The sequence below is a fragment of the Phragmites australis genome, chromosome 24 (genome assembly GCF_958298935.1).
Source record: "Phragmites australis chromosome 24, lpPhrAust1.1, whole genome shotgun sequence".
Taxonomy (NCBI): domain Eukaryota; kingdom Viridiplantae; phylum Streptophyta; class Magnoliopsida; order Poales; family Poaceae; genus Phragmites; species Phragmites australis.
In genome coordinates, this window is record NC_084944.1 from 4,675,170 (window position 1) to 4,695,569 (window position 20,400).

Here is a 20,400-nt window from a genome sequence, read left to right on the forward strand (position 1 = left end):
CCTCGGCTCGTTTCCAACTCTAAGATTAGCATGTGCCAACTCTACAGACAATGAGACAATAGAGATACTCGAGCAATGCCCCAGCAGGTTGGTTAGTGAAGAAGCTTCTTCTCAATAGCCGTTATGTGACATTGCAAAATAATGTGGCTAATGAATGCTATAAGAAATTTAAACTTCTCAATAACTTAGTTGCAATTTTAACTTTAATTTTTTTATCAAAATTTTTCTACTATATAAAACACGAGTTAGATGTCACATCTTCTTCTACTCCCCTCCAACCTAATAAAAACTCTAAAATTTAAATAATTCACTTATTTTTGCCATACATCTTATTTTTCTAGCCTCCTCGCTTCTTACCGGCTATGGATATATGACCAATTTTACTAATAAAAATAAATAAAAAAATTAAAAAGAAAATTAACAGATAGTCTCCTCTTTTAATCACATCTGAACTCAAACTACGACATCACTCCCGACATATTCATTCGGCGGCGCTCACACGATACACCCATATATTCATATATTAAATTTGTAATTAATATTATCATATTCAATATTTATATTTTTATCGCAACACACCGTTATAGTATTTTTTTTCTAAAACTGCTGCCCCCTTCGAAAGAAATCCTGTGTCTTGCACAAGAAAGCAAGCCAGGCTCTCGCGGTCCGCGAATCTGCGACCAAATTGCCTCCCGCGCGAGCCCTCCCAGGCTTCCTCCGCCCGCCCGCCCGCCCCCAACCCGCTCACCCAGCTCGCACCTAAAACCCTCCCCCATTTTCATGTTCCTCCTCCGAGCCACCACCACCACCTCCTCGCTCCTCCTCCGATGCCACCCGCTCCCCTCGCCTAAAACCCTAGCCCTCGCCCCGCCTCCCCCTCTCCTCCCCTACCGCATCCGCCCCCGCCTCTCCTCCTCCTCCTCCGCGGCTTCCCCCGCCTCGCCCCGCCGCCGAGCGACAGCGACCGCCGCGGCGAAATCCGGCGAGAAGAAGCCGCCGACCGCGAGAGCGAAGCGGGCTGGCGTGGTGCCTGCACCAGCTGCGGTGGCGGCGGCAATGTCGTCCTCCGGTGGCAATGGAGGGAAGCGCACCGTGGCGGACGTGCTGATGGGGAACGCGCGGGCCGCCGCCAGTAAGGCGAAGAAGGCGGCGCCGTCCCCGAAGAAGCCCCGGACGCAACCCGCCGCGCAGGCCGACGGCGCGGAGGCCGAACCGGAGGCCGCGGCGCCTGCGCCGGCGGTGAAGCCGCCGCCTTCGCCGGTGAGGTCCAAGCGGGCGTCGTCCCCGGCGAAGTCCTCCAAGTCGCCGTTTGACGGGGCGGCTGGCGAGAAGAAGAGGTCCACGTCGCCGACGAGGTCCAAGGGTCTAGCCGCGGCCGCGCAATTGGAGGAGGTGAAGGAGAAGTCTCCGTCGCCGAAGAGGTCAAAAACCCTAGCAGCCAAATCCGACGCCAAGCCTTCCAATGAAGGCGTTATCTCGGAGTCTGATGGGAAGAAGAAGAGGTCGCCGTCGCCCACCAAGGCTAAAGGCCAAACTTCCCAACCCGAGGAGAAGAAGCGGCCCTCGTCACCGAAGAGGGTCAAAACCTTGGATGCCCCGAAGTCTGAGGAGAAGAATGATGGGAAGAAGAAGAGGTCGCCGTCACCCACCAAGGCTAAAGGCCAAACTTCCCAACCCGAGGAGAAGAAGCGGCCCTCGTCACCGAAGAGGGTCAAAACCTTGGATGCCCCGAAGTCTGAGGAGAAGAATACTACCCTAGAGCTGAAGAAGAAAGGCACTGAGTTTGATCCGGTGGCTGCTGCCTATTGGAGGCCTGGTGAGCCCGTGCCGTTCCTCTTCCTGGCCCGGGCACTTGATCTCATCTCCAACGAGAGTGGCCGGATTATCATTACAGAGATCCTATCCAACGTGTTCCGGACGGTGATTGCCACAACACCGGATGATCTCCTTGCGACGGTATACCTCTCAGCCAACCGGATTGCGCCGCCTCATGAGGGGATTGAGCTTGGAATCGGAGATGCATCAATCATCCGTGCACTTGCAGAGGCATATGGACGCAAAGAGGAGCATGTTAAGAAGAACCTCAAGGTTGTTAAATTGGGTAAATGTATGTTCCTCAGTGAGCAACTGCGATAGAATTGGAAGCATAAATTTAATTCTTTTTGTTTCTCTTGGCCGTTGTAGGAACTGGGTGATTTGGGGCTTGTGGCGAAAGCAAGCAGGTCGTCACAGAAGATGATGTACAAGCCAAAACCACTGACAATAGCTCGTGTGATTAGCATTTTTCGGACAATTGCAAAGGTTATATATATTTTTGCCACATTTTTCATGCTGAATGTTTCAACTGGAACCATTATTCCGACTTAATATTCTCAACATGTAATTGAACTTCTTTTATTAGGTAGGGTGATATTGAAATGCTAACCTGTAGAAGAAAATTCATGATAAGTAGTGAGCGATGGGATTAGAGGGTGGATAATTTATTAATTTGGTTGCACAATGCAGTATTATGCAGTGTCACTTAAAAAATCATTTAACAAGTACTCCTCTTTTCAGGAATCAGGCAAAGACAGTCAAGATAAAAAAAGAAATCATATCAAGGGACTTCTTGTTGCTGCGACTGACTGTGAACCTCAATACATTACACGTCTTCTTCAGGTAAATCATGGAATGTTCACTCATGTACTTGCTTGGTGTGTATTCATTATTTGCCTGAAATGTTACTTGTTGCAGTCGAAGATGAGGATCGGGTTGGCAGAGAAAACTGTGCAAATGGCTCTTGGGCAAGCTGCTGTATATTCTGACAAAAAATCTTCACCACCAAAAGTTCAATCACCCTTTGAAGAGGTTGCTGCACAATTGTCTATACTTTTATTTACAATCCTATATTTGATACGATTGGATCGGCGTTGAAATCCTTGCATTGCCTGCACATCAGTGCTTTGTTTACTGTTTTTAATCAACTCTGCAGTCCTGGTAGCATGCAACTATGCAAGATATGGCTCACGAGGTTCCACGTGTGTTTCTTCAACATCCTTAATTCTAATTTATTGATTGCTACTCGTCCTGTTAGAAATAGATATTAGCAATTTTTGGGCATATACATGCTTGGGGTGGTTGATTAGAATAATCAATGTAGTAATGCACTGTTGCAATCTTGTTCCTTGGAAATTCTCATTGACAAAATTACCTTGGTCCTTGGAAAATAGCCGTGAACAATTTTTTTATGACCTCCAAGGTTTTTAGTCCTCTTCTAGGGGATCCATATCGTTAATCTAGTGCACAATATCAAACCTATATCTCATCTTGGCCGACTTGCTGTTGCATATACCTGGAGGATTATCGATTTGATGTGCATGGCCAACACCTTTTGTTCCTAACATTGATTAAAAAGCTGTGCATGAATACCAACTGAAATTCTCAGTACTGATTTTCCTGTATCCTTTGTTCTTGAAGGCTGCAACAATAATTAAACAAGTATATTCAGTTCTTCCAATCTATGATAAAATTGTCCCAGTGCTACTTGAAGTTGGAGTTTGGAAGCTTCCAGAGACATGCAAATTTTCCATAGGTGTTCCCGTTGGTCCTATGTTAGCAAAAGCAACAAAATCTGTCTCGGAGATCATTGACAAATTTCAGGGTCTTGAGTACACTTGTGAGTACAAGTATGATGGTGAACGGGCTCAGGTATGACCTAGCCTCGTTGCTATTTAGCCATTCTTATATCTTGTCCTATGCTCATCTCAATTAACACTTTATAATTTGGAATTTAGATACATTGCATGGAGGATGGATCAGTAGAGATTTATAGTCGGAATGCTGAAAGAAACACTGGAAAGTATCCAGATGTTGTTGATGCGGTTTCTAGGTATACTTCCTTTCTTATTTTCACCTACCAATTGACTTATGTAGTTTCCAACTAAAGAAAATGGAAAAACGGATGTTGTAACTCGTAAGTGGTGGCGTCCATCATGTAAGGAAGAGATAATCGACTGACTACCACTGTACCCCTCAGCGTTGCTCTTGGGGCAACGCGAGGGGCGGCGTTCGCCAAACCCTAGCCCATCGCCACCCACCCTCGCATCCCCTCGCCGCCCTCTTTCTCTCCCTGTTCCCTTCGACCTCCGCAAGATGCTCCTTGCGCCGTTGTCTTCACTGGCGGCAGTGCCGGTGCTCCAGCGCAGTGTCTCGTCGTCCTGCTCATCCTCGCCCTCCCGCAGGAGAGGTGGCACGACTGCTCCTCTTGCACCGGTTGGACGACGATGGGCATGGAGTGGCGTTGCGGTGGCTCTACTCTGGCTGAACGTCGAAGGGCCTGGTGCGGCACTGTGGTGGCAGTTCCACATAGGCCCGTCTTGGTGGTTATCGGATTTGCGGCGGTCCTCTCCGCGGCACGCTTCGCCATGTTGCCCCTCAGATCTAGATCTAGACTCGTTCGCGGCTGCGGCGGTGGCCGAAGGCGTGCGGTCTTTCGGGTCGCCACTCTGCAGTGTAGTTGGTTGGTGCTTGGCAGATGGCCGGGTAGCCAATGCAGTGGTCCCTACCGGCGCGATGGTGCTTCTTCCTCTTCTCGTGTAGCTTATCCAACCCTTGCATCGGCACCTCCCCTTGTAGATCGGTTTCTTCCCCCCGGTTTGGCCCGTGGGGAGCTATGCAACTCGGTCGGCTTCGTGGGTGGCGCGGGTGCGAGGTGCTGGGGGCAATTTCGTTGACGGCACCACAACGGCGGTGTTCCGGGCGTGTGCGGTAGCGGCCATCTAGGACGCGGGAACTTCGGGCGGAAGCCTTGCCTGGCATTTTGCCAGTGCTGGTGATGGCGACGCCCTCGGACGCCGCTCCCCTCCTTGGAGGCGTTGTTGTGGCGCACCTAGGGATTCTCCGTGTGAAAACCTAGTTCCGGTCTTCGATGTTGTGTCCTCCGAGGTGTCGCCTACGAGGTCCTTCCCTGCATTTGGTGGCCGCCGACTTGAGTCTGGCTTTGGTCAGTTTGGCGGCAACGATGACCACAAGAGGCCTAGTTTAGCTAGGTAGTTGGTCGGATGTGGTGGCTTAGGTTGTTCTGCGATGTTCCGGGCCTAGTTTAGCTAGGTAGTTTGCCATAATGCTTGTGGTTTTAGCCCGTTTTCCCGAATAAACCGAGCATTGTATGGTTTGGCCTCGTTTCCCTTAATATGAGGCAACTTCTTACATGAATCTTCAGTGCTCTTGCCTTGAGTTAAAAAAAAAAAAACAATGCAATACTGGTTATAGCCTTACAGGATCCTTGTGTTTGAGATTTTTGTCATTTAAATGCAACGGTCATGGTATAACTTTTTCATCAGGTCACATATGGCTCAATGGTTTTTAAGTTCTTACTTGGTGTAATGATAATTTTTAAGGTCTGATTTGAATTCTTTTCAACATATTCAAATGACCGCAGATTTACTTGGTCCACCCTTGTTCTGTTTTGCTTTTGAGCAGAGTTATGTAGCCTACGAAGAGTTTTTTTCTTGGCATTGCCAGTCATGAATTCCTATTATATCTTCGTGATGTTAACTTTGGATGTGTTCATTAGAGATGTATCCATTTCCTTCTCTTTTTGTCATATGTATGTCCACATATACGGATACACCAGCACTGTTAAGCTAATCTGGTTATAGGCTCACGAATTATCTAACCCTATGAGACACCGATACATATCTGCCAAGTATCCATCCAAAAGTAAAAATTAATAACATGGATACGCATTGGATACTGGAGGGATACTTTTGGGATATGGCCCAACCCAGCCCAGCCCAGTAAGGGCACATAACCCTCCATACCTCCGCTGCAAGCTATGTCTTTTGGAGATGTGGAGGCTGGTATTGTGGAGGATGAAGGAAATGAGGATGAAGAAGAAGCCTAGGTGGAGGATGAACCGATGAACCTGAGTTGCAAGCTGTGCTAGTTAACAGCTTATTGCTAGTTGTTATGTCTTTTAATATGTCCTAAATTTGAGACTGTTAGTATGTTATGTAATAGAACTTAAGTAGAACATGGGAGTAACTTATTACTGTTTTTTTTTTTAAAAAATAGTAAAACATATCCGTGTATTGGGTTTTCGGGGAAAATGGTGTATCCTCGTATCCGTATTGGTCCGATACAGATACATGTATCCGTATCGGCGTTGCATAGATCTAACCACAAATTGGTTGTTTTCTCTCGCACTTTTAATTCCAATCGATCTTATTCTTTAGCATCTCAATGCAGATTCCGGAAGCCTACAGTCAAATCGTTTGTCTTGGACTGTGAAATTGTTGCCTATGACCGTGAAAAGCAGAAAATTTTACCTTTTCAGGTTAGTATTTAATTATCTCTTAAGATTTACAGGTTGGTTATTTTCAAAGTGAACATCATATAAATATCTGAGCATATAACACTATAGCTGCTGTAAAGCTAGAGCTGTTTTATGTAGTAATCTAAATCCCTTGTTTTTGCAACCTTGTTATTCTGTTCACATTTGTGTATGTGTCACTACTAGCGTGACTTGTAGGGGTCATTGATTGTTTCTCCTTCCCTGCAGATACTTAGCACAAGGGCCCGCAAGGGTGTTACCATAAATGACATCAAAGTGTCAGTCTGTACTTTTGGCTTTGATATTCTTTACATAAATGGGAAACCTCTTCTCCAGGAACAACTCAAAGTTCGTCGAGAGGTACTGTACTTTTGTTCTGTAGACTCTTCTAATGTTATTGAGAAACATGGTTGCAGTCACTTTTTTTTTTTTTGCAATTTATGATACAAATGATTTTTTTGGCCAGTTTAGCAGAGCCTGTTATTATTTTTTCCTGATCATGTATGCCACACTTGTATCTTCATAAAACTGGCGGAGTATTCTACTCTGAAGCTTATAAACACAAAATTTTGCAACAGTTGAATCCTACAAAACAAACTAATGCATCTGTTGTTTCTAGAGGTGTAATTATTCCTTTGCATTGAATACTTGGCAGCATCTTTACAACTCTTTTGAGGAAGTACCAGGCGTTTTTCAATTTGCAACTGCAATTACATCAAATGACCTGGAGGAGATACAGAAATTTCTTGACACAGCTGTCAACTCCAGGTAACTAAAATTTCTAAAGCAATAACATTACCATTGGCCAGCTTATTACTTGTCTTCTACTAATTCAATATTTTCATGGCTATCAGTTGTGCACATAAAAACTAATAAGAACCTGTTTAGGACACAAGAATATACACTTGATTGCAGAATTTGGTTGAAGCATCAGAGTTGTCAGTTTTAGTTTGGATGGAAAGTGAAGTCACTGGAAATTTTAAAGTGTGTAATAGATGAAAAAAGGATCTGTTCCTTCAAAGTCGGTCCCTTGGACTTGGAGTAAATCCTATAGGTCATTCTTCTAGCCCTAACATTTTCTTTGGTTTTGATGAAAGGAATCACCATCCCCCCCCCCCCCTGGCCCCCTCCCCACCCACCCAATTTCGAGATTTGCCAATTTTCCTTTTCGTTATATCGTGGTCCAGGGTCCAGACGTAACCTTATTGTGCCTTCTGGCTCATTCTAGGCATATTCAACAACAAAGTATTTCTTCTCTGTAAAACTATTATTATCAAATAGACCCATTATAGTTCAATTGTTGTGAATATAAGATGCCAATTAAACTATGTAAGCTGTAGCATCTATACATCATCACTCCAGTGAAGCAAATTTTTGTGGGAGTGATATTTACATGAAATTCTGAGTATTGCACTGTTATTTTAAACTATCAAACCTTTATCCCTTTATTGTTAGAATTTTCTGATTGAAGAATTCCATTGTGGAGATTTTTTTGCCCACCTTTTCTTTTGCCAAGATCTTTTCCTGCCACTAAGTTTTCAGTTACTGAAGTTGTGAAGGGTTGATTATCAAGACATTGGATAAAGATGCTACATATGAGCCAGCAAAGCGATCAAACAATTGGTTGAAACTGAAAAAGGACTACATGGACAGGTTAGTACATTGCAAGCCATACTGGTTTAACTAATTGTCTGCATTCCATAACAATCAAATCTAGAAAATTATTGTGGGCATGATATGTGTAACCTATTTAGTCGTATGCTATGGTCCAAGACTCCAATCATCATTTATATTAAGATTTCTTGACTTTCTATTAATTTCTGGGTCTATGTGAACTATATTTCTCAGTAGAGATTTATTTAATTTAAATAAACCAAAATACTCATTGTGTTTTGAAAATGGTGTATTCCTTTTTGTTGGGCAGCATTGGAGACTCTTTGGACTTGGTACCGATTGCTGCCTTTTTTGGGAGAGGAAAACGAACAGGTGATTGGTTCTTTTCTGTCGTGCATGCGGATATCAAAATGAATTTTATTTAAAACATCCTGTTTGCTTTTCATCCTCAACCTCTTTGTTCATTCGACATTTTACCAAGTTCAATTGCTTTATTTTTTCTTTGCTGCTAATGCATGCTTCTTTTGCCCTTGTGTTGTGCTTACTAGGTGTCTATGGATCATTCCTCCTGGCATGCTATGATGAGCAGAACGAAGAATATCAAACGATATGCAACATAGGTAGATTGTATATTCTTCTGTTTTTTTTTTTAAAAAAAAACTTGAACTGCTACTTAGATGAGTTCTCTCTTCATGCTTTGTATCTTGATATACATTAGGTACTGGATTTTCTGAACAACAGCTTGAAGAACGTTCTGCGAGCCTTCGAAGTAAAGTGATAGAAAAACCAAAGGTGATGCATTCCTTCATCCTGCTGTTGCATGAAAGTTTCTTATTAATATTTTTTATTTTATCCTATTCTTCCTCCCCATATCTATACTTCCATTTTTGCAGGCATACTATAGGTTTGCTGACACAATGGACCCAGATGTGTGGTTTGAGCCATCAGAGGTAATGTGCAGATTAAACCCTTGACAGTGTATTATTTCTTCATTCATTTTTTTCTTTGGAAACTTTATATGCTTTCAAATCTGAACTCATCTGATTTCCGCTCATTTAAAACCAGTTTTTGATTAGTTCATTGCTGGTATAACTACACGGATTTCATTTTGGCCCTGAAGATTGCTATTTACAATAACAGTGGAAGGGGTCAAGCCAGTTATAGTTTAATATTCTGACATTCTCTCAGGTGTGGGAGGTAAAAGCTGCGGATTTGAGCATAAGTCCTGTACATCGTGCTGCTAATGGTATAGTCGATCCAAATAAGGTTGGTAGTTTTATTTTGCATCATTGTTATTCCTGTTTCTAGATTGTGCGTATATGATGGGGAGACTAAAGGTCAAATTGAACTAGGGTATCTCCCTAAGATTCCCTCGTTTGTTGCGAGTACGTGATGATAAAAGCCCAGAAGAAGCGACCTCATCTGAACAAGTTCGTTCTCTAGCGCATGCTATATTTCGATGGTTTGATGTTTGCATGTCTTACACGGATCGTGTCCATTGCAGGTCGCTGACATGTACCGGGCTCAAAAGATAAACCACGGATATAATCAGGAGGATGAGGATGATGACTGATACTGACCCAATTCTTTGCGTTGGATGCATGAATCATTGAGGTAAACACTAGTCTCGTTTCAGATTTCCAGCTTAATTTCAGCCATTGATCTTAATTTCAACCATTAATTTGTACATTTTGGCTTCCAAATTTTGTGATCATTGAACAGGGCATTGACAAGAGAATACATTTGCAGTGGTTTGTTCGTCCTGATTTGAACAGCATAGATAACTTCAGATTTGTGTATTCTTTGTGCTGTTGTGTCCTGCTTCGCCTTTTCCTCCCCCCCTCCCCCCTCTTTTCTTTTCGTTCTGTTTTTCCACGAGGGGTCTGTAAGTTTGATCCTTATGCTCCATCAAACTGTTTGGGCCGTAGGGAATTGGAGATGTACTAACATTAACCCATGATGTACATCCATTAGCGCTAATGAGCATTATTTTTTTAGCTTGAAGAAAGGGGAGCTGTATTGCGGCAACCACCGATCCATGGAATGAGCGACAGGTTTGCAAAGCCCAGAGATAGGCAGAAGGCAGATAAAACGCATCGAATTATTATTTTTTTTTTGGAAAAAAAGGATTCAAATCTAACAAAACCGGGGGAAAACAAACATACAGTGTAACAACAGTCTCAACTCTCAGCTGCAAGACAACTTTCGTGTATTATTCAGGTACAATAGCCAATTTTGTCTCTGAACTTTGCTTAGAGGTTCAAATTAGTCCTATCAAATTGGCCAATTTAATCCTTAAATTTTACTTAGAAGTTCAAATTAGTTCTTGGACTATCAAATTGGTCAATTTAGGCTCTGGACTTTGCTCAATTTAGTCATTGAACTATCAAATCGGTTGGTTTATTAGTCCCTAAAGTATTTATTTTTAGCCAAAAATGTCCTTTTCTCCTATGTGAAATGTCCATTATACTCTTGCTTCATTAAAACTCATCGTATCTGGTCTGATCGTACCCAACGAAACTCGCACCTTCTAATATAGATATGAAAACATGTGAATTAAGTGTAAATTATATTGTCCATGTGAACATATGTGTTTGTAAATCCTAAATTATCTTATTTGCTTTACCGAATTCAAGATTAGTTTACAAACACACATGCTTGCATACCTATGTTAGGAGTGAGTTTCGTTGCGTGTGGTTGGATCAGATACGGTGAGTTCTAATAAAGCAAGGGTATAATGAACATTTTATAATGAAGCAAAGGTATAATGGACATTTCACGTAGGAGGAAGAACGTTTTCGGCCAGAAATAGATATTTTAGAGACTAAACTGGCCAATTTGATAGTACAACGACTAATTTGAGCCTCTGAGCAAAATTTAAAGACTAAATTAACCGATTTGATAGTTGAACGACTAATATGAGCTTCTGAGCAGCTTGCCTGGAGGTGACATTTGGTTGTTTGCCTCGAGGTGAGGAGAATTCACCCATCATTGAGGTAAATAGCCTGAGGCAACACGACCAAGCATCAGTTATACAGTTACAGTGGCATAAAATGGCAAAAGCGTGGTTCTCTTTTCAGTGGCAAAACAAGACAATAAGAGAATTCAGCACCACATGCAGATGCAGCGCAATCACAAGGGAATTAACCCGCAGGATTCGGAAATCACAATCACACACATACGGCATCATAGCATGCAGGAACCAATACTTCTCAGACCAGCATTTGCCGATGATGGTTTACGCCAAAACAGAGGACGCACGCAGATGAGACAATCACAATCTACGCAGTATAGTATGCAGCAAAACAACTGCATGATCAACATGCTACGCAGTATGAACTACTAACAGCTTAAACTCTATTGAAAGCCTAAGAACAACTGCATTATCGAGGCAATCAGTCTCAGCCTGAGATAGTGCAGCAAACCAGTGCATTTGAGAATCAAAGGGTCTAAGAGACAATCTGTCATAAAACTCTTCTGCCAGTAACATAGGCGGACCGACCAATTGGGCGAGTAGAACGGCCGTTTTACCTTTCCGACGGTAAGATCTCTACGCTGATCTCTCTGTATCATATTTTTTATTTTCAGCGACAGTGATTTATAATGAAACAGACGACTCCACCTTATCTATATTTTTAGACTGGATCTACTACTGGCCAAGAAGGCACCTCACCGGTACAAACCGAACATGTAATGCCCGGGTCGTTGGCAGCCTTGCTGCGGCAGCCATGGCAGATCTCTCAAGCCTCTCTCTTACGGGCCGAACCCACGGCAAAGTCTCTAACCCATTCCGGCCCAGACGTCTTCACGCTTGGTTCCTTGGCCCTCGAACTCCGCCGCCTGCTTTCCCTCTCGCTGCCTGCTGCTGTCGTCGGAGCAACGGTAGTGCTGACAGAATCCACGCGCTGCCGGAAGGCAGACCCACTGGACGCGCCGCCGGGCTGGCTTGTGACGGGCGGGTCCACGCGTGGGGCTTCTGGCCGGGACTTCTGCTGGACTCGGGAGTCGGGACGGCACCTCGCTCCCGTACACTCCCTGCATGCCGTGCGATGAGCCCAACTGTGACGATGGCCGCAGCGCCTCACCGTCAGTCAGCGGCGTGGCGGCTGCAAGAACGAAGGAATACTCTCACGCCACTATCCAAGAACCGGGAGAAGCACAAAGAGAAGGCGCGTGCTTTACTTGGTACCGACCTGGGTAGGTCATAGAGCTGGCGGCGGACCCAGCGAGCCCGTCTCCCTGCGTCGTGGAGGTGGAGCCTCCGGCTCCCGTGCCGGTGCCGCCGCTCCCTCCGGCTGCAAAGAAAGCATGAAATCAATCTCTCAACGTCACAACCAATTCATGAAGAGGAAATCAAGAGCAACGCTTTGTTGGTTTGCTTTCTTGGGAGCCTACTACCTCTAGGGTGCAGCATGGAGTTGTGGGGGCAGTCATCAGGGCGACCGATCAAAGAAATCAGGTCGAGCGTCTGCTCTACGCGGCCACCTAACTCGTCGACCCCATCTGCGGCTGGCTGTGACCGCCGCGGCTCCATGCCGCTGTCTGCAAGAAACCAAGAAATCGGAAATCCAACACCGCAGGAACCCAACCAAAGCGGGACGACTCAAGAACAACGCGCGCTCGCTTTTATTGGGTACCCACCTCGTCCAATGCGCAGGGACAGAGACGTGTCTAGGTCCGGGAAGGCGTCGGTGTCCTGGCCACCAGGTGTCCCCGTCGTCCTCGCCCTCGTACTCCGGCCATCTTGCCGCAACGACCCGCCGATCTCGAAATTCTCCAACTTCCGCTTGCCCTTTTCTTGGTCGCCCATCCGACCTCCGCGCGCGAGCGCCTCTCACCGAACGATCGAGCCGACGGGACTGGGCCGAACAATCGGTCGAACACTTTCTCTGCTTCCCAAGAACCGAGTTGAACGGTACCGTTCTCAAGGAAGGAAGAAAACTTCGAGAACAGGAGAGGGAATGGGAGCTGGAGGGGCGGAGCGTCGAGGAAGACGAGGCTTATGTAGAGGCCGGCAGGCACTGTTTTTTTTTTATTTTTATATTTTTTTTATTAAAAATTTAAATAAATAGATTCCTCGTGAAAAAAATTACAAAATTAGACGTCTACCACATTCTAAAAGAGCGATAAAAACCTTACCACCTCATGAGGGAGGGGGTAAGCAGTCCCAAAGTTTCTTACCACACTCTCAGGGAGCAGGTAGCCTTACAGCCCTGAGAGGCGTGTAGCTACAGTACATAAACAGTAAACCTCAGTGCCCAGTATTTCGAAGTTTAATTTTGTTACTATCTTCTCTATTTAAAATAATGATGTTCTGTTGCTCCAAAAATCCTAAAACTTTTTGTACGTGTTACATAATACATGTGCAACCCATTTTAATTGAATTCACTCAAAAATACTATGTAAAATTTAAACTAAAATTCTCCAAAAAAGACTACTTTTATAACCTCTAGCAATTGTTAGCGCCTCAAATAAATTTCTAAAAATCTGTTAAAATTCACTAATATTCTTCTTATGTGATGTGATAATTTCTAAAATTATTTTTAGCTCTAGGTTTATATATGTTTGAATTCAAATTAAGTTAAAAGAAGAATATCACATGAAATTATAAAAATATATATAAATGGTGCATCACAAAGTAATCCACTTTTTTACCATATAATCAGGCTAAAAATAATTTTAGAAATTATCACATCACATAAGAAGAATATTAGTGAATTTTACCAGGTTTTTAGAAATTTATTTGCGGCGCTAACAATTGCTAGAAGTTATAAAAATAGCCTTTTTGGAGAATTTTAGTTTAAATTATACACAGGATTTTTGGGTGAATTCAATTAAAATGGGTTGCACATGTATTATGTAACATGTATAAAAAGTTTTAGGATTTTTGGAGCAACAGAACATCACTATTTTGAATAGAGAAGATAATAACAAAATTAAACTTCGAAGTACTGTTCATTAAGGTTTACTGTTTACACGTAAGTTTTAGGATTTTTGACCAAAAACCATCGCTATTTTGAATAGAGAAGACAGTAACAAAATTAAACTTTGAAGTACTGTTCGTTGAGGTTTACTGTTTATGTACTGTAGCTACCCGCCTGAGAGGGCGGTAAGAGACTTCGGGACTGTTTATCGTCTTCTCAGAGGGTGGTAGACGTCTAGTTTTGTAATTTTTTTCATGAGAAATCTATTTATTTAAATTTTTAATCGAAAAAAATATAAAAATAAAAAAAGCTTGCGTGCCATTCCAGAAGGAAAGGCTTAGTGAATCGGGTGGAGGCCATGACCGAATGGGACCTGGGCACATGCTTAGCGAACGGCTGACCGATGGGTCGAGAGAAAGCCCTTTTAGCAATTTCGGGACATCCATGGCGATTCATGGGCAAAGCTGTTGAAGCAGGCCGGCTTCCAAGGCTGTTTCGGCCGGCCCAACAAAAACCATGTGCGCCACCGAAAATCTATAAAAAAAAAAGTTCATATTGCCTCCCTCAATTATTGTAATTGTCCCTCCTGATTCGTAAAATCAGATATCCTACCTCTTCTAACTATTCAAACAATATAATTTATCTTTCTAACTAGTTTTGATGATAGTGGTTTTTTTCTACGTGACGATAACTCAGCATGCTTTATTGGCAGCATTTCACTGACGCGATATCAGCCTTGATGACTTTGCAGCTAGTTTATGTGGGGAACCGTCTAAATAGTATTCGAGCTAATTATTAGGACGATCATTTTTCTTAATCACACCCACAATGATTAATCGAAATACCATTTTGGTAGTTCCTACACGTGTTTACTTTCAGGATCGGAACACATGCCTTTACAACAAACACATGATCACAAGGCACAATAAAAATCGAGCAATTAAATTAAGTTATAAGTCTTTAAGTAGATTAAACTTCACAATAAAATACATAATCCGAATATTTGTTAAAGTAATCATGCAGCGGAATAAATTACATGACGATAAAAGATAGGTAGCGCCGTTTGCCATAAGGCGCCACCCAAAATAACAACACACGAGTAGAATGACACTACTCCTGCCCGTTGCCAATATCGGTGGACGTAAAGTAGCCAAAACTAAATCTTCTTCACATTAAAAGCAAACAAAGCACGTGAGTACGAAAGTAATCGTAAGAATTTATCCATAATAGCACTTATAAATAGTTCGACTTTAAGAGAATATATAAGAGTAATTAGCAAGGACTCAATCACAAAAGTTAAGTAACTTCATATACAAAAGCGATTTAGACTCAAGTGTAAGCATCTACACCTAACTAAAACATCCTTATATCCTGAGATCATCAACACAACAAAGTTGTAACTTATACCATATCAACTTCTTATCAACACCACCAACCACTTCCTGACATACCATCACAATATCCCGATATCGAAAACTCTACAATTGATGTAAATGGACAGAAGCATGCTCATAACCAAGAGCGCGGTAATTCGAATTGATCTTACACCCTGCAGGGGTACATCTTTACCCGCACGATATGAGTACCATTCGCCTTGTGTCACACGCTAAAGTGCACACAAGGGAGTACCCGTGTCAATTTTTTTCCAATTGAGCCCCGACCGTTTGAACATACACCTATAGGTGCGAAGGTCTACTAAGGCTACTCCCGAAGCACTCTAGTTACGTCTAAAGGTGTCGAAGTAGCTAGAACTACTTTCCGAGCAAATTAGATACTTCTACAAGTTCATTATACCCACAACACCTTTACGGTGTTACCTTTACAAGCCTATTATGCCCATGGCACTATAGGCCAACAATCCAAAAGTTCATAACTACAAAAGGTATTCAGATTATCTTACCGTTATATTGACATGTGGTAAGTACGGAAAATCCAAAGCCAACTACAACAACGGTCGGTCCTTAAACGATTCATGCGGGCCTATAGTATCTGAGACTCCCTTCTCGAGCCATCCCTATTGCCCACCTAAACCTCACCTCATACTTACTAACTTACACATCCCTTCATCATCATTGTCTTTGTGAATAAAAGTAAGCCCTAAGCTCATGACCAATGGTCGAACCACCGCTCGATTTCTACCGATGACATGAGCCTTGCTAAGTATAACATATTCATTTTAAGTTAGAACACTGAGTGCTATACCTAGGGTTACAATGGATCAAAGGATAACAATATCAAAAAAAGGTAATACAATAATTAGGATCTACTCCCAAAAACCCGATCTCGACTAACTATCATGCATGACATACATATAACATACTTTATCAAATTAAAGATAACATATGATCCAAATTAATGGGTGTAACATGCTTACATGCTTGCCTTGCTCAAGTGCTTCACACACAATATCACAATCAGATTCCACCTTACGAATACCCCCGTCACACTCTGGTTCGTCGATCGCTAAAAGAAAGAACGGTGTATCATAATTAACGTGACGAAATGCTATGATACATGCACCAAATATCGTGAAAATATAATAGGAGATGAGGTACCAAGTAAAGAATATGATGCAACAAGAATCATATAAATTGAAGTGCGAAAGCTTATGTTATAAAAGATTTATTAAGATCTGTTAAAAAGGACTGTAATTAAGCTAGCTATCAAGATTAAATGAGCTTCATAATTTAAACAACACTTTAATACTAAAGTATATTTTTCCTAGATACCACTTATCATAAAACGAATTTTCCAAGTGATTTCATAATTTTAGGATATCGCACTAATTAACTGTGATTTGATTAAGACGAAACACATTTTAAAAATAATTATTATCAAAAAGTATTTTTGGAGTTCCAACATTTTTAATATGTATTCATACTCATATGAAGCTAACACAACTAGTCTCACGATTTTTGAGTTCGTATGAATTAACTATTAAATTTACAAACTATCAGTAAAGAAATTTACAAGCTATCAGTAAACAAAGAGAAAAAAACTTTTGATGAACAGTAAAATCCAGAGGGTTTGGATTGAATTCGGAACCTCTGGGTACTGAAACTTCCAGATGAACCTTCGGGTGGAGGTCCTCTGTTAAAAATTACTTGGATTAACCCGAAACCTCCGGGTTGTAGCAAAACACAAGTTTTTGACAATTCTTTGACCGATTCAACTTGCATGTTAAAGTATAATCCACATAAGTATATATTTGAACTAATACATAGATTCTGGACCTAATTTACTCACTCTACAAGCTCAAATCATTAGCTCTACTCATCCAAACCTTCCTTCTATCTCTAATACCTTAAGAACACGATGCAACTTCGACATTCATTGATTGCAGCCCACAAATCCATCTAAAAACCGAGCTAGCATGTGCATTGCTACCGTGAAAACCCTAGGAACTTACCCAAGGTATTGTTGGAGGGTGGTGGCTTTTGGTTGGAGAAGAAATCAACCAGAGAAGCTCGGAGAAGCGATGACCGGATTGCTGAAATTGCAGAACAGAGAGATGACGAAATCAATTTGTAAAACCTTCAAATCTTCTTGTATGTGAGAAATTATTGGATGTATAGAGAGCTAAGGAGGTGGGGAATGCTATAGTATAACATGCATACCTTGCTTTAGCTTCCTTAGGGCAGATTCTTGAGAAGAAAAGAGAGAGTTTGAGAGGGAAAGAGGGAGGGGGCAACAGCTCCTGCTGGTCTTGTGTCCGGTTGGGAGTGAGAAGAGTGAGGGAGAGTGAGAGGGAGAGAGAGAGAGAGATGGGCCTGCTGGTGGAGCCGAGTGGGAGAGGGAGAAAAGGGGTGGGACCGGTCAGGGGGTTCTACTCACTAGAGAGAAGCTAATTTCAGCTACGAACTTTTATAAAAGAAACATGAGCAGCGATTATAACTTCTAAGCAATACTTAACGAAGAAATTCTAACATCATGTATTTTCAAAATAGAAAGCCATTATCAAACCAACATTTTAATTAACCAGAAAATCGAAAATGCGTAACAATTAAACATGATGTTTATGTTGCTTATGATGTATTATTATGCTTAATGACATAATTACGGAATTGGGACGTGACAGTTTCTCATCTGCTGGGCCACCACGGCGAAGCACGCAGGGTGTGTCGCCACGGCCACGCGTCCGTCCGCGCATGCGCACAGTGCCATCGTTAGCTCTATCACGCGCTTGCCTCTCGCTCCAAAGCCCGGTGACGATGGTGCGACGAGCTTCAGCTCGATGGCTTTGTGCTCCACGTTAGCCTCCACGATCAGCATGCAGTTCTGAATAACAGGGCACGCGTGTAAGAGCACACACAGTGCCACACGTGTCGCGCCCAGGGACACCCGGTCGCGCACCACGGCCATGACAGCGCGAAAGAGCTCCAGCCTCAATCTCCCCAGGACTGAAGCACTGGCCTCCTTGGTCACGGACTCAAACAGCTGCACCGCGCTCGCTCGCGCCACGCCGATGGGACCGGGTTCAAATGCTACAAGCACATCAGTTAGTGTGTCGATGAGATCATGGCTGTCGGCTCCGAGTGTCCGAAGCTCGTCCCCGGAGACGTCGAGCGTGCGAATGAGAGCCAGGAACACCTCGATAGTTGGTATGTCGAAACTCCCCTGATCATAGAGGAGCAGTGATGCATCAACGTGTCGGTGAGGTGGCGAAGATGTTACCAATGTTGGGGAAGAAAACAACGCAAGCTCGAATCGGCTAACGAATCGATGGGGTTTTCATGGGATTAGCTAGAGGATGTCCATAGCCTTTCCCACTCGTGCAACTGGAGAACCCGCTCAAGCTGTTGTGTCGGCTCGCCTTTCCCGCTGATGCCCATGCCCTGCCACCCCGAGCTCCCGGCTGCGCCATGCCGCCCTGCTGGAAAATATCCACCATGGGAGAGATATTTTCAAGCTCTCCACTGCCTCTCTCCACCTACAAATACGTTAGAGAGCCCCTCCATTTGCCTCACCACCGACCCTCTGCTCCCATTGCTCTCCTTCTTGCCTCCCATCTCTGTTCCTCCCCTCCCCTCCCTCGGCTTCGATGAAGGATCAAGTCGTCGTTGCCGTGGATCTTCGGCCTTTGACCACCCTTGACTAAGCTAAGCCCTAGGTAAGCACCACCACTCTCTCCATTATCCTCCGCCTGCTCTCTCTCTCTCCCTTTACATGGCCACAGCGGTGCAACACCGAAGCTCCTTGTCTGTCACCACCTTTCTTCGTTGCCGGCCGTCTCCGGTCCCTTTTGGATCTAGCCGATGCCGCAGATGAGTTCCCCGTGCCGCGGAGCACCCCTCCCAAGCATGTCATCAAGCACCTCACCGATCGACTGGGGATGGGAATAAAGAGAGCCAATGGAAGAAGAAGAAGAGGGTGAAGCTGACATGCAAGCCCGATCTAACTTTGACATGTGGGCCTATATATTTTTTCTTTTTTTTTCTTTTTTATTTGCTAAGTGGTTACATGTATTATGTATGTCATGGTTCACATAGTAAAAGCACTGACACATTAACGCCACCTCAGAGCAAAACCATCTTTGGATGGGACAAGGAGGAAAAATAAACTATTTGAATTGTTGAGGGAGCATGCATATCTTGTTTTGCAGCTAAGGGAGGACAATCGGACTCGTGCAATAGTTGAGGGAGTCAAAATAAACTTTATCAAAATCCCTCCCTAACAAGTGCACTCGCGGGCTCCAAAAACACGCGAACAAGTGGCCTGAGCTGATTGGCTGGTGGGGGCGTGAGTGGTTTCTGTTGGTGAGGGCTTCGATAATGGTATTCTCCTTTTTTTTTAAAAACAAAAAGGCAGGAGCACGGTCTATTCTCTACTATATAAAGTATAATTCTCGGATCACCTCTTCTCACTACTCCCATATCATCTAATAAAAATCACTAAAATTCAAATAATTTACTTACTTTTATCATTCACTCTTGTCCTCTCCACGTGGTTACCGGTTATGGATGTAGAACCTATTTTACTAATAAAAATTAATGAACAAAATAGGAGAGAAATTAGTAGATAATCTTCTCTTTTTTTAAATCACATCTGAAATCAAACTATAACAATTACAATATCACTCTCGATGTATTCGTTCGGTAGTACTCGTATATCCATATCTCTATATCTTGAGCACAGACACATATTCTAGAGGCAGAGGAAACGGAAACACAACAGAAAGAAAAAGAAAAACCTCACCCACCACTTACAAACAAGCCTAACAACCGACTGAGATTGAAACAACGCACATAGCTCAACCAACACTTGCAAAGGCTCGAAATGCAACCGTACACACCGGATTGCTCACCAATCACCATGGCAGCAGGCCAGCAGCCCCACCTTAGCTCAGCATGCAAACCCACCAAAAACACCAACGCACTACACCAACATCAACACCAGCACCGCAACAAGAACGGTAGCACCAGCATGACGAGCAATAACATCTACCAGCAAGATGCTCCGACACCCATTGGCAGGACAAGCTTGGCAGGAGCGGGAAGGAAGCAACCTCGGCTTACACCATGCAACCTCGTCGCGGCGCCATCACACGAA

The 20,400-nt window shown here is 43.4% G+C and overlaps 2 protein-coding genes across 2 annotated transcripts; one reads left to right on the plus strand and one right to left on the minus strand.

Annotated features, from left to right (window-relative positions):
* Nucleotides 1–736: 736 nt before the first annotated feature.
* Nucleotides 737–9,940, plus strand: LOC133907699 (DNA ligase 1-like). The gene is made up of 18 exons (XM_062349767.1): nt 737–2,088; nt 2,185–2,301; nt 2,557–2,658; nt 2,734–2,847; nt 3,457–3,687; nt 3,774–3,868; nt 6,229–6,316; nt 6,542–6,673; nt 6,969–7,081; nt 7,865–7,966; nt 8,238–8,299; nt 8,476–8,547; nt 8,646–8,719; nt 8,821–8,877; nt 9,116–9,193; nt 9,280–9,357; nt 9,432–9,541; nt 9,650–9,940. The coding sequence occupies exons 1-17, from the start codon at nt 781–783 to the stop codon at nt 9,498–9,500; spliced, it is 2,892 nt and encodes a 963-aa protein (XP_062205751.1). The 5' UTR covers nt 737–780; the 3' UTR covers nt 9,501–9,541; nt 9,650–9,940.
* Nucleotides 9,941–17,907: 7,967 nt separating this feature from the next.
* LOC133908038 (uncharacterized) lies at nt 17,908–18,860 on the minus strand. Its single transcript, XM_062350170.1, has 2 exons — nt 18,792–18,860; nt 17,908–18,468 (listed from the first exon to the last, which is right to left on the minus strand). Exons 1-2 carry the CDS (start codon nt 18,858–18,860, stop codon nt 17,908–17,910), a joined length of 630 nt encoding a protein of 209 aa, XP_062206154.1.
* Between the last annotated feature and the right edge of the window lie 1,540 nt (nt 18,861–20,400).

What these genes read in the sequence shown, in the direction of transcription:
- LOC133907699 (XM_062349767.1), top strand. Translation starts at nt 781, where the DNA reads ATGTTCCTCCTCCGAGCCACCACCACCACCTCCTCGCTCCTCCTCCGA. An exon ending in TGGGAGAGGAAAACGAACAG is followed by an intron (nt 8,300 to 8,475) that starts GTGATTGGTTCT and finishes TGTGCTTACTAG; the next exon opens with GTGTCTATGGATCATTCCTC. An exon ending in AAGCGACCTCATCTGAACAA is followed by an intron (nt 9,358 to 9,431) that starts GTTCGTTCTCTA and finishes TGTCCATTGCAG; the next exon opens with GTCGCTGACATGTACCGGGC.
- LOC133908038 (XM_062350170.1), bottom strand. Translation starts at nt 18,860, where the DNA reads ATGGGAGGCAAGAAGGAGAGCAATGGGAGCAGAGGGTCGGTGGTGAGG. An exon ending in AAATGGAGGGGCTCTCTAAC is followed by an intron (nt 18,469 to 18,791) that starts GTATTTGTAGGT and finishes CTCTATGATCAG; the next exon opens with GGGAGTTTCGACATACCAAC.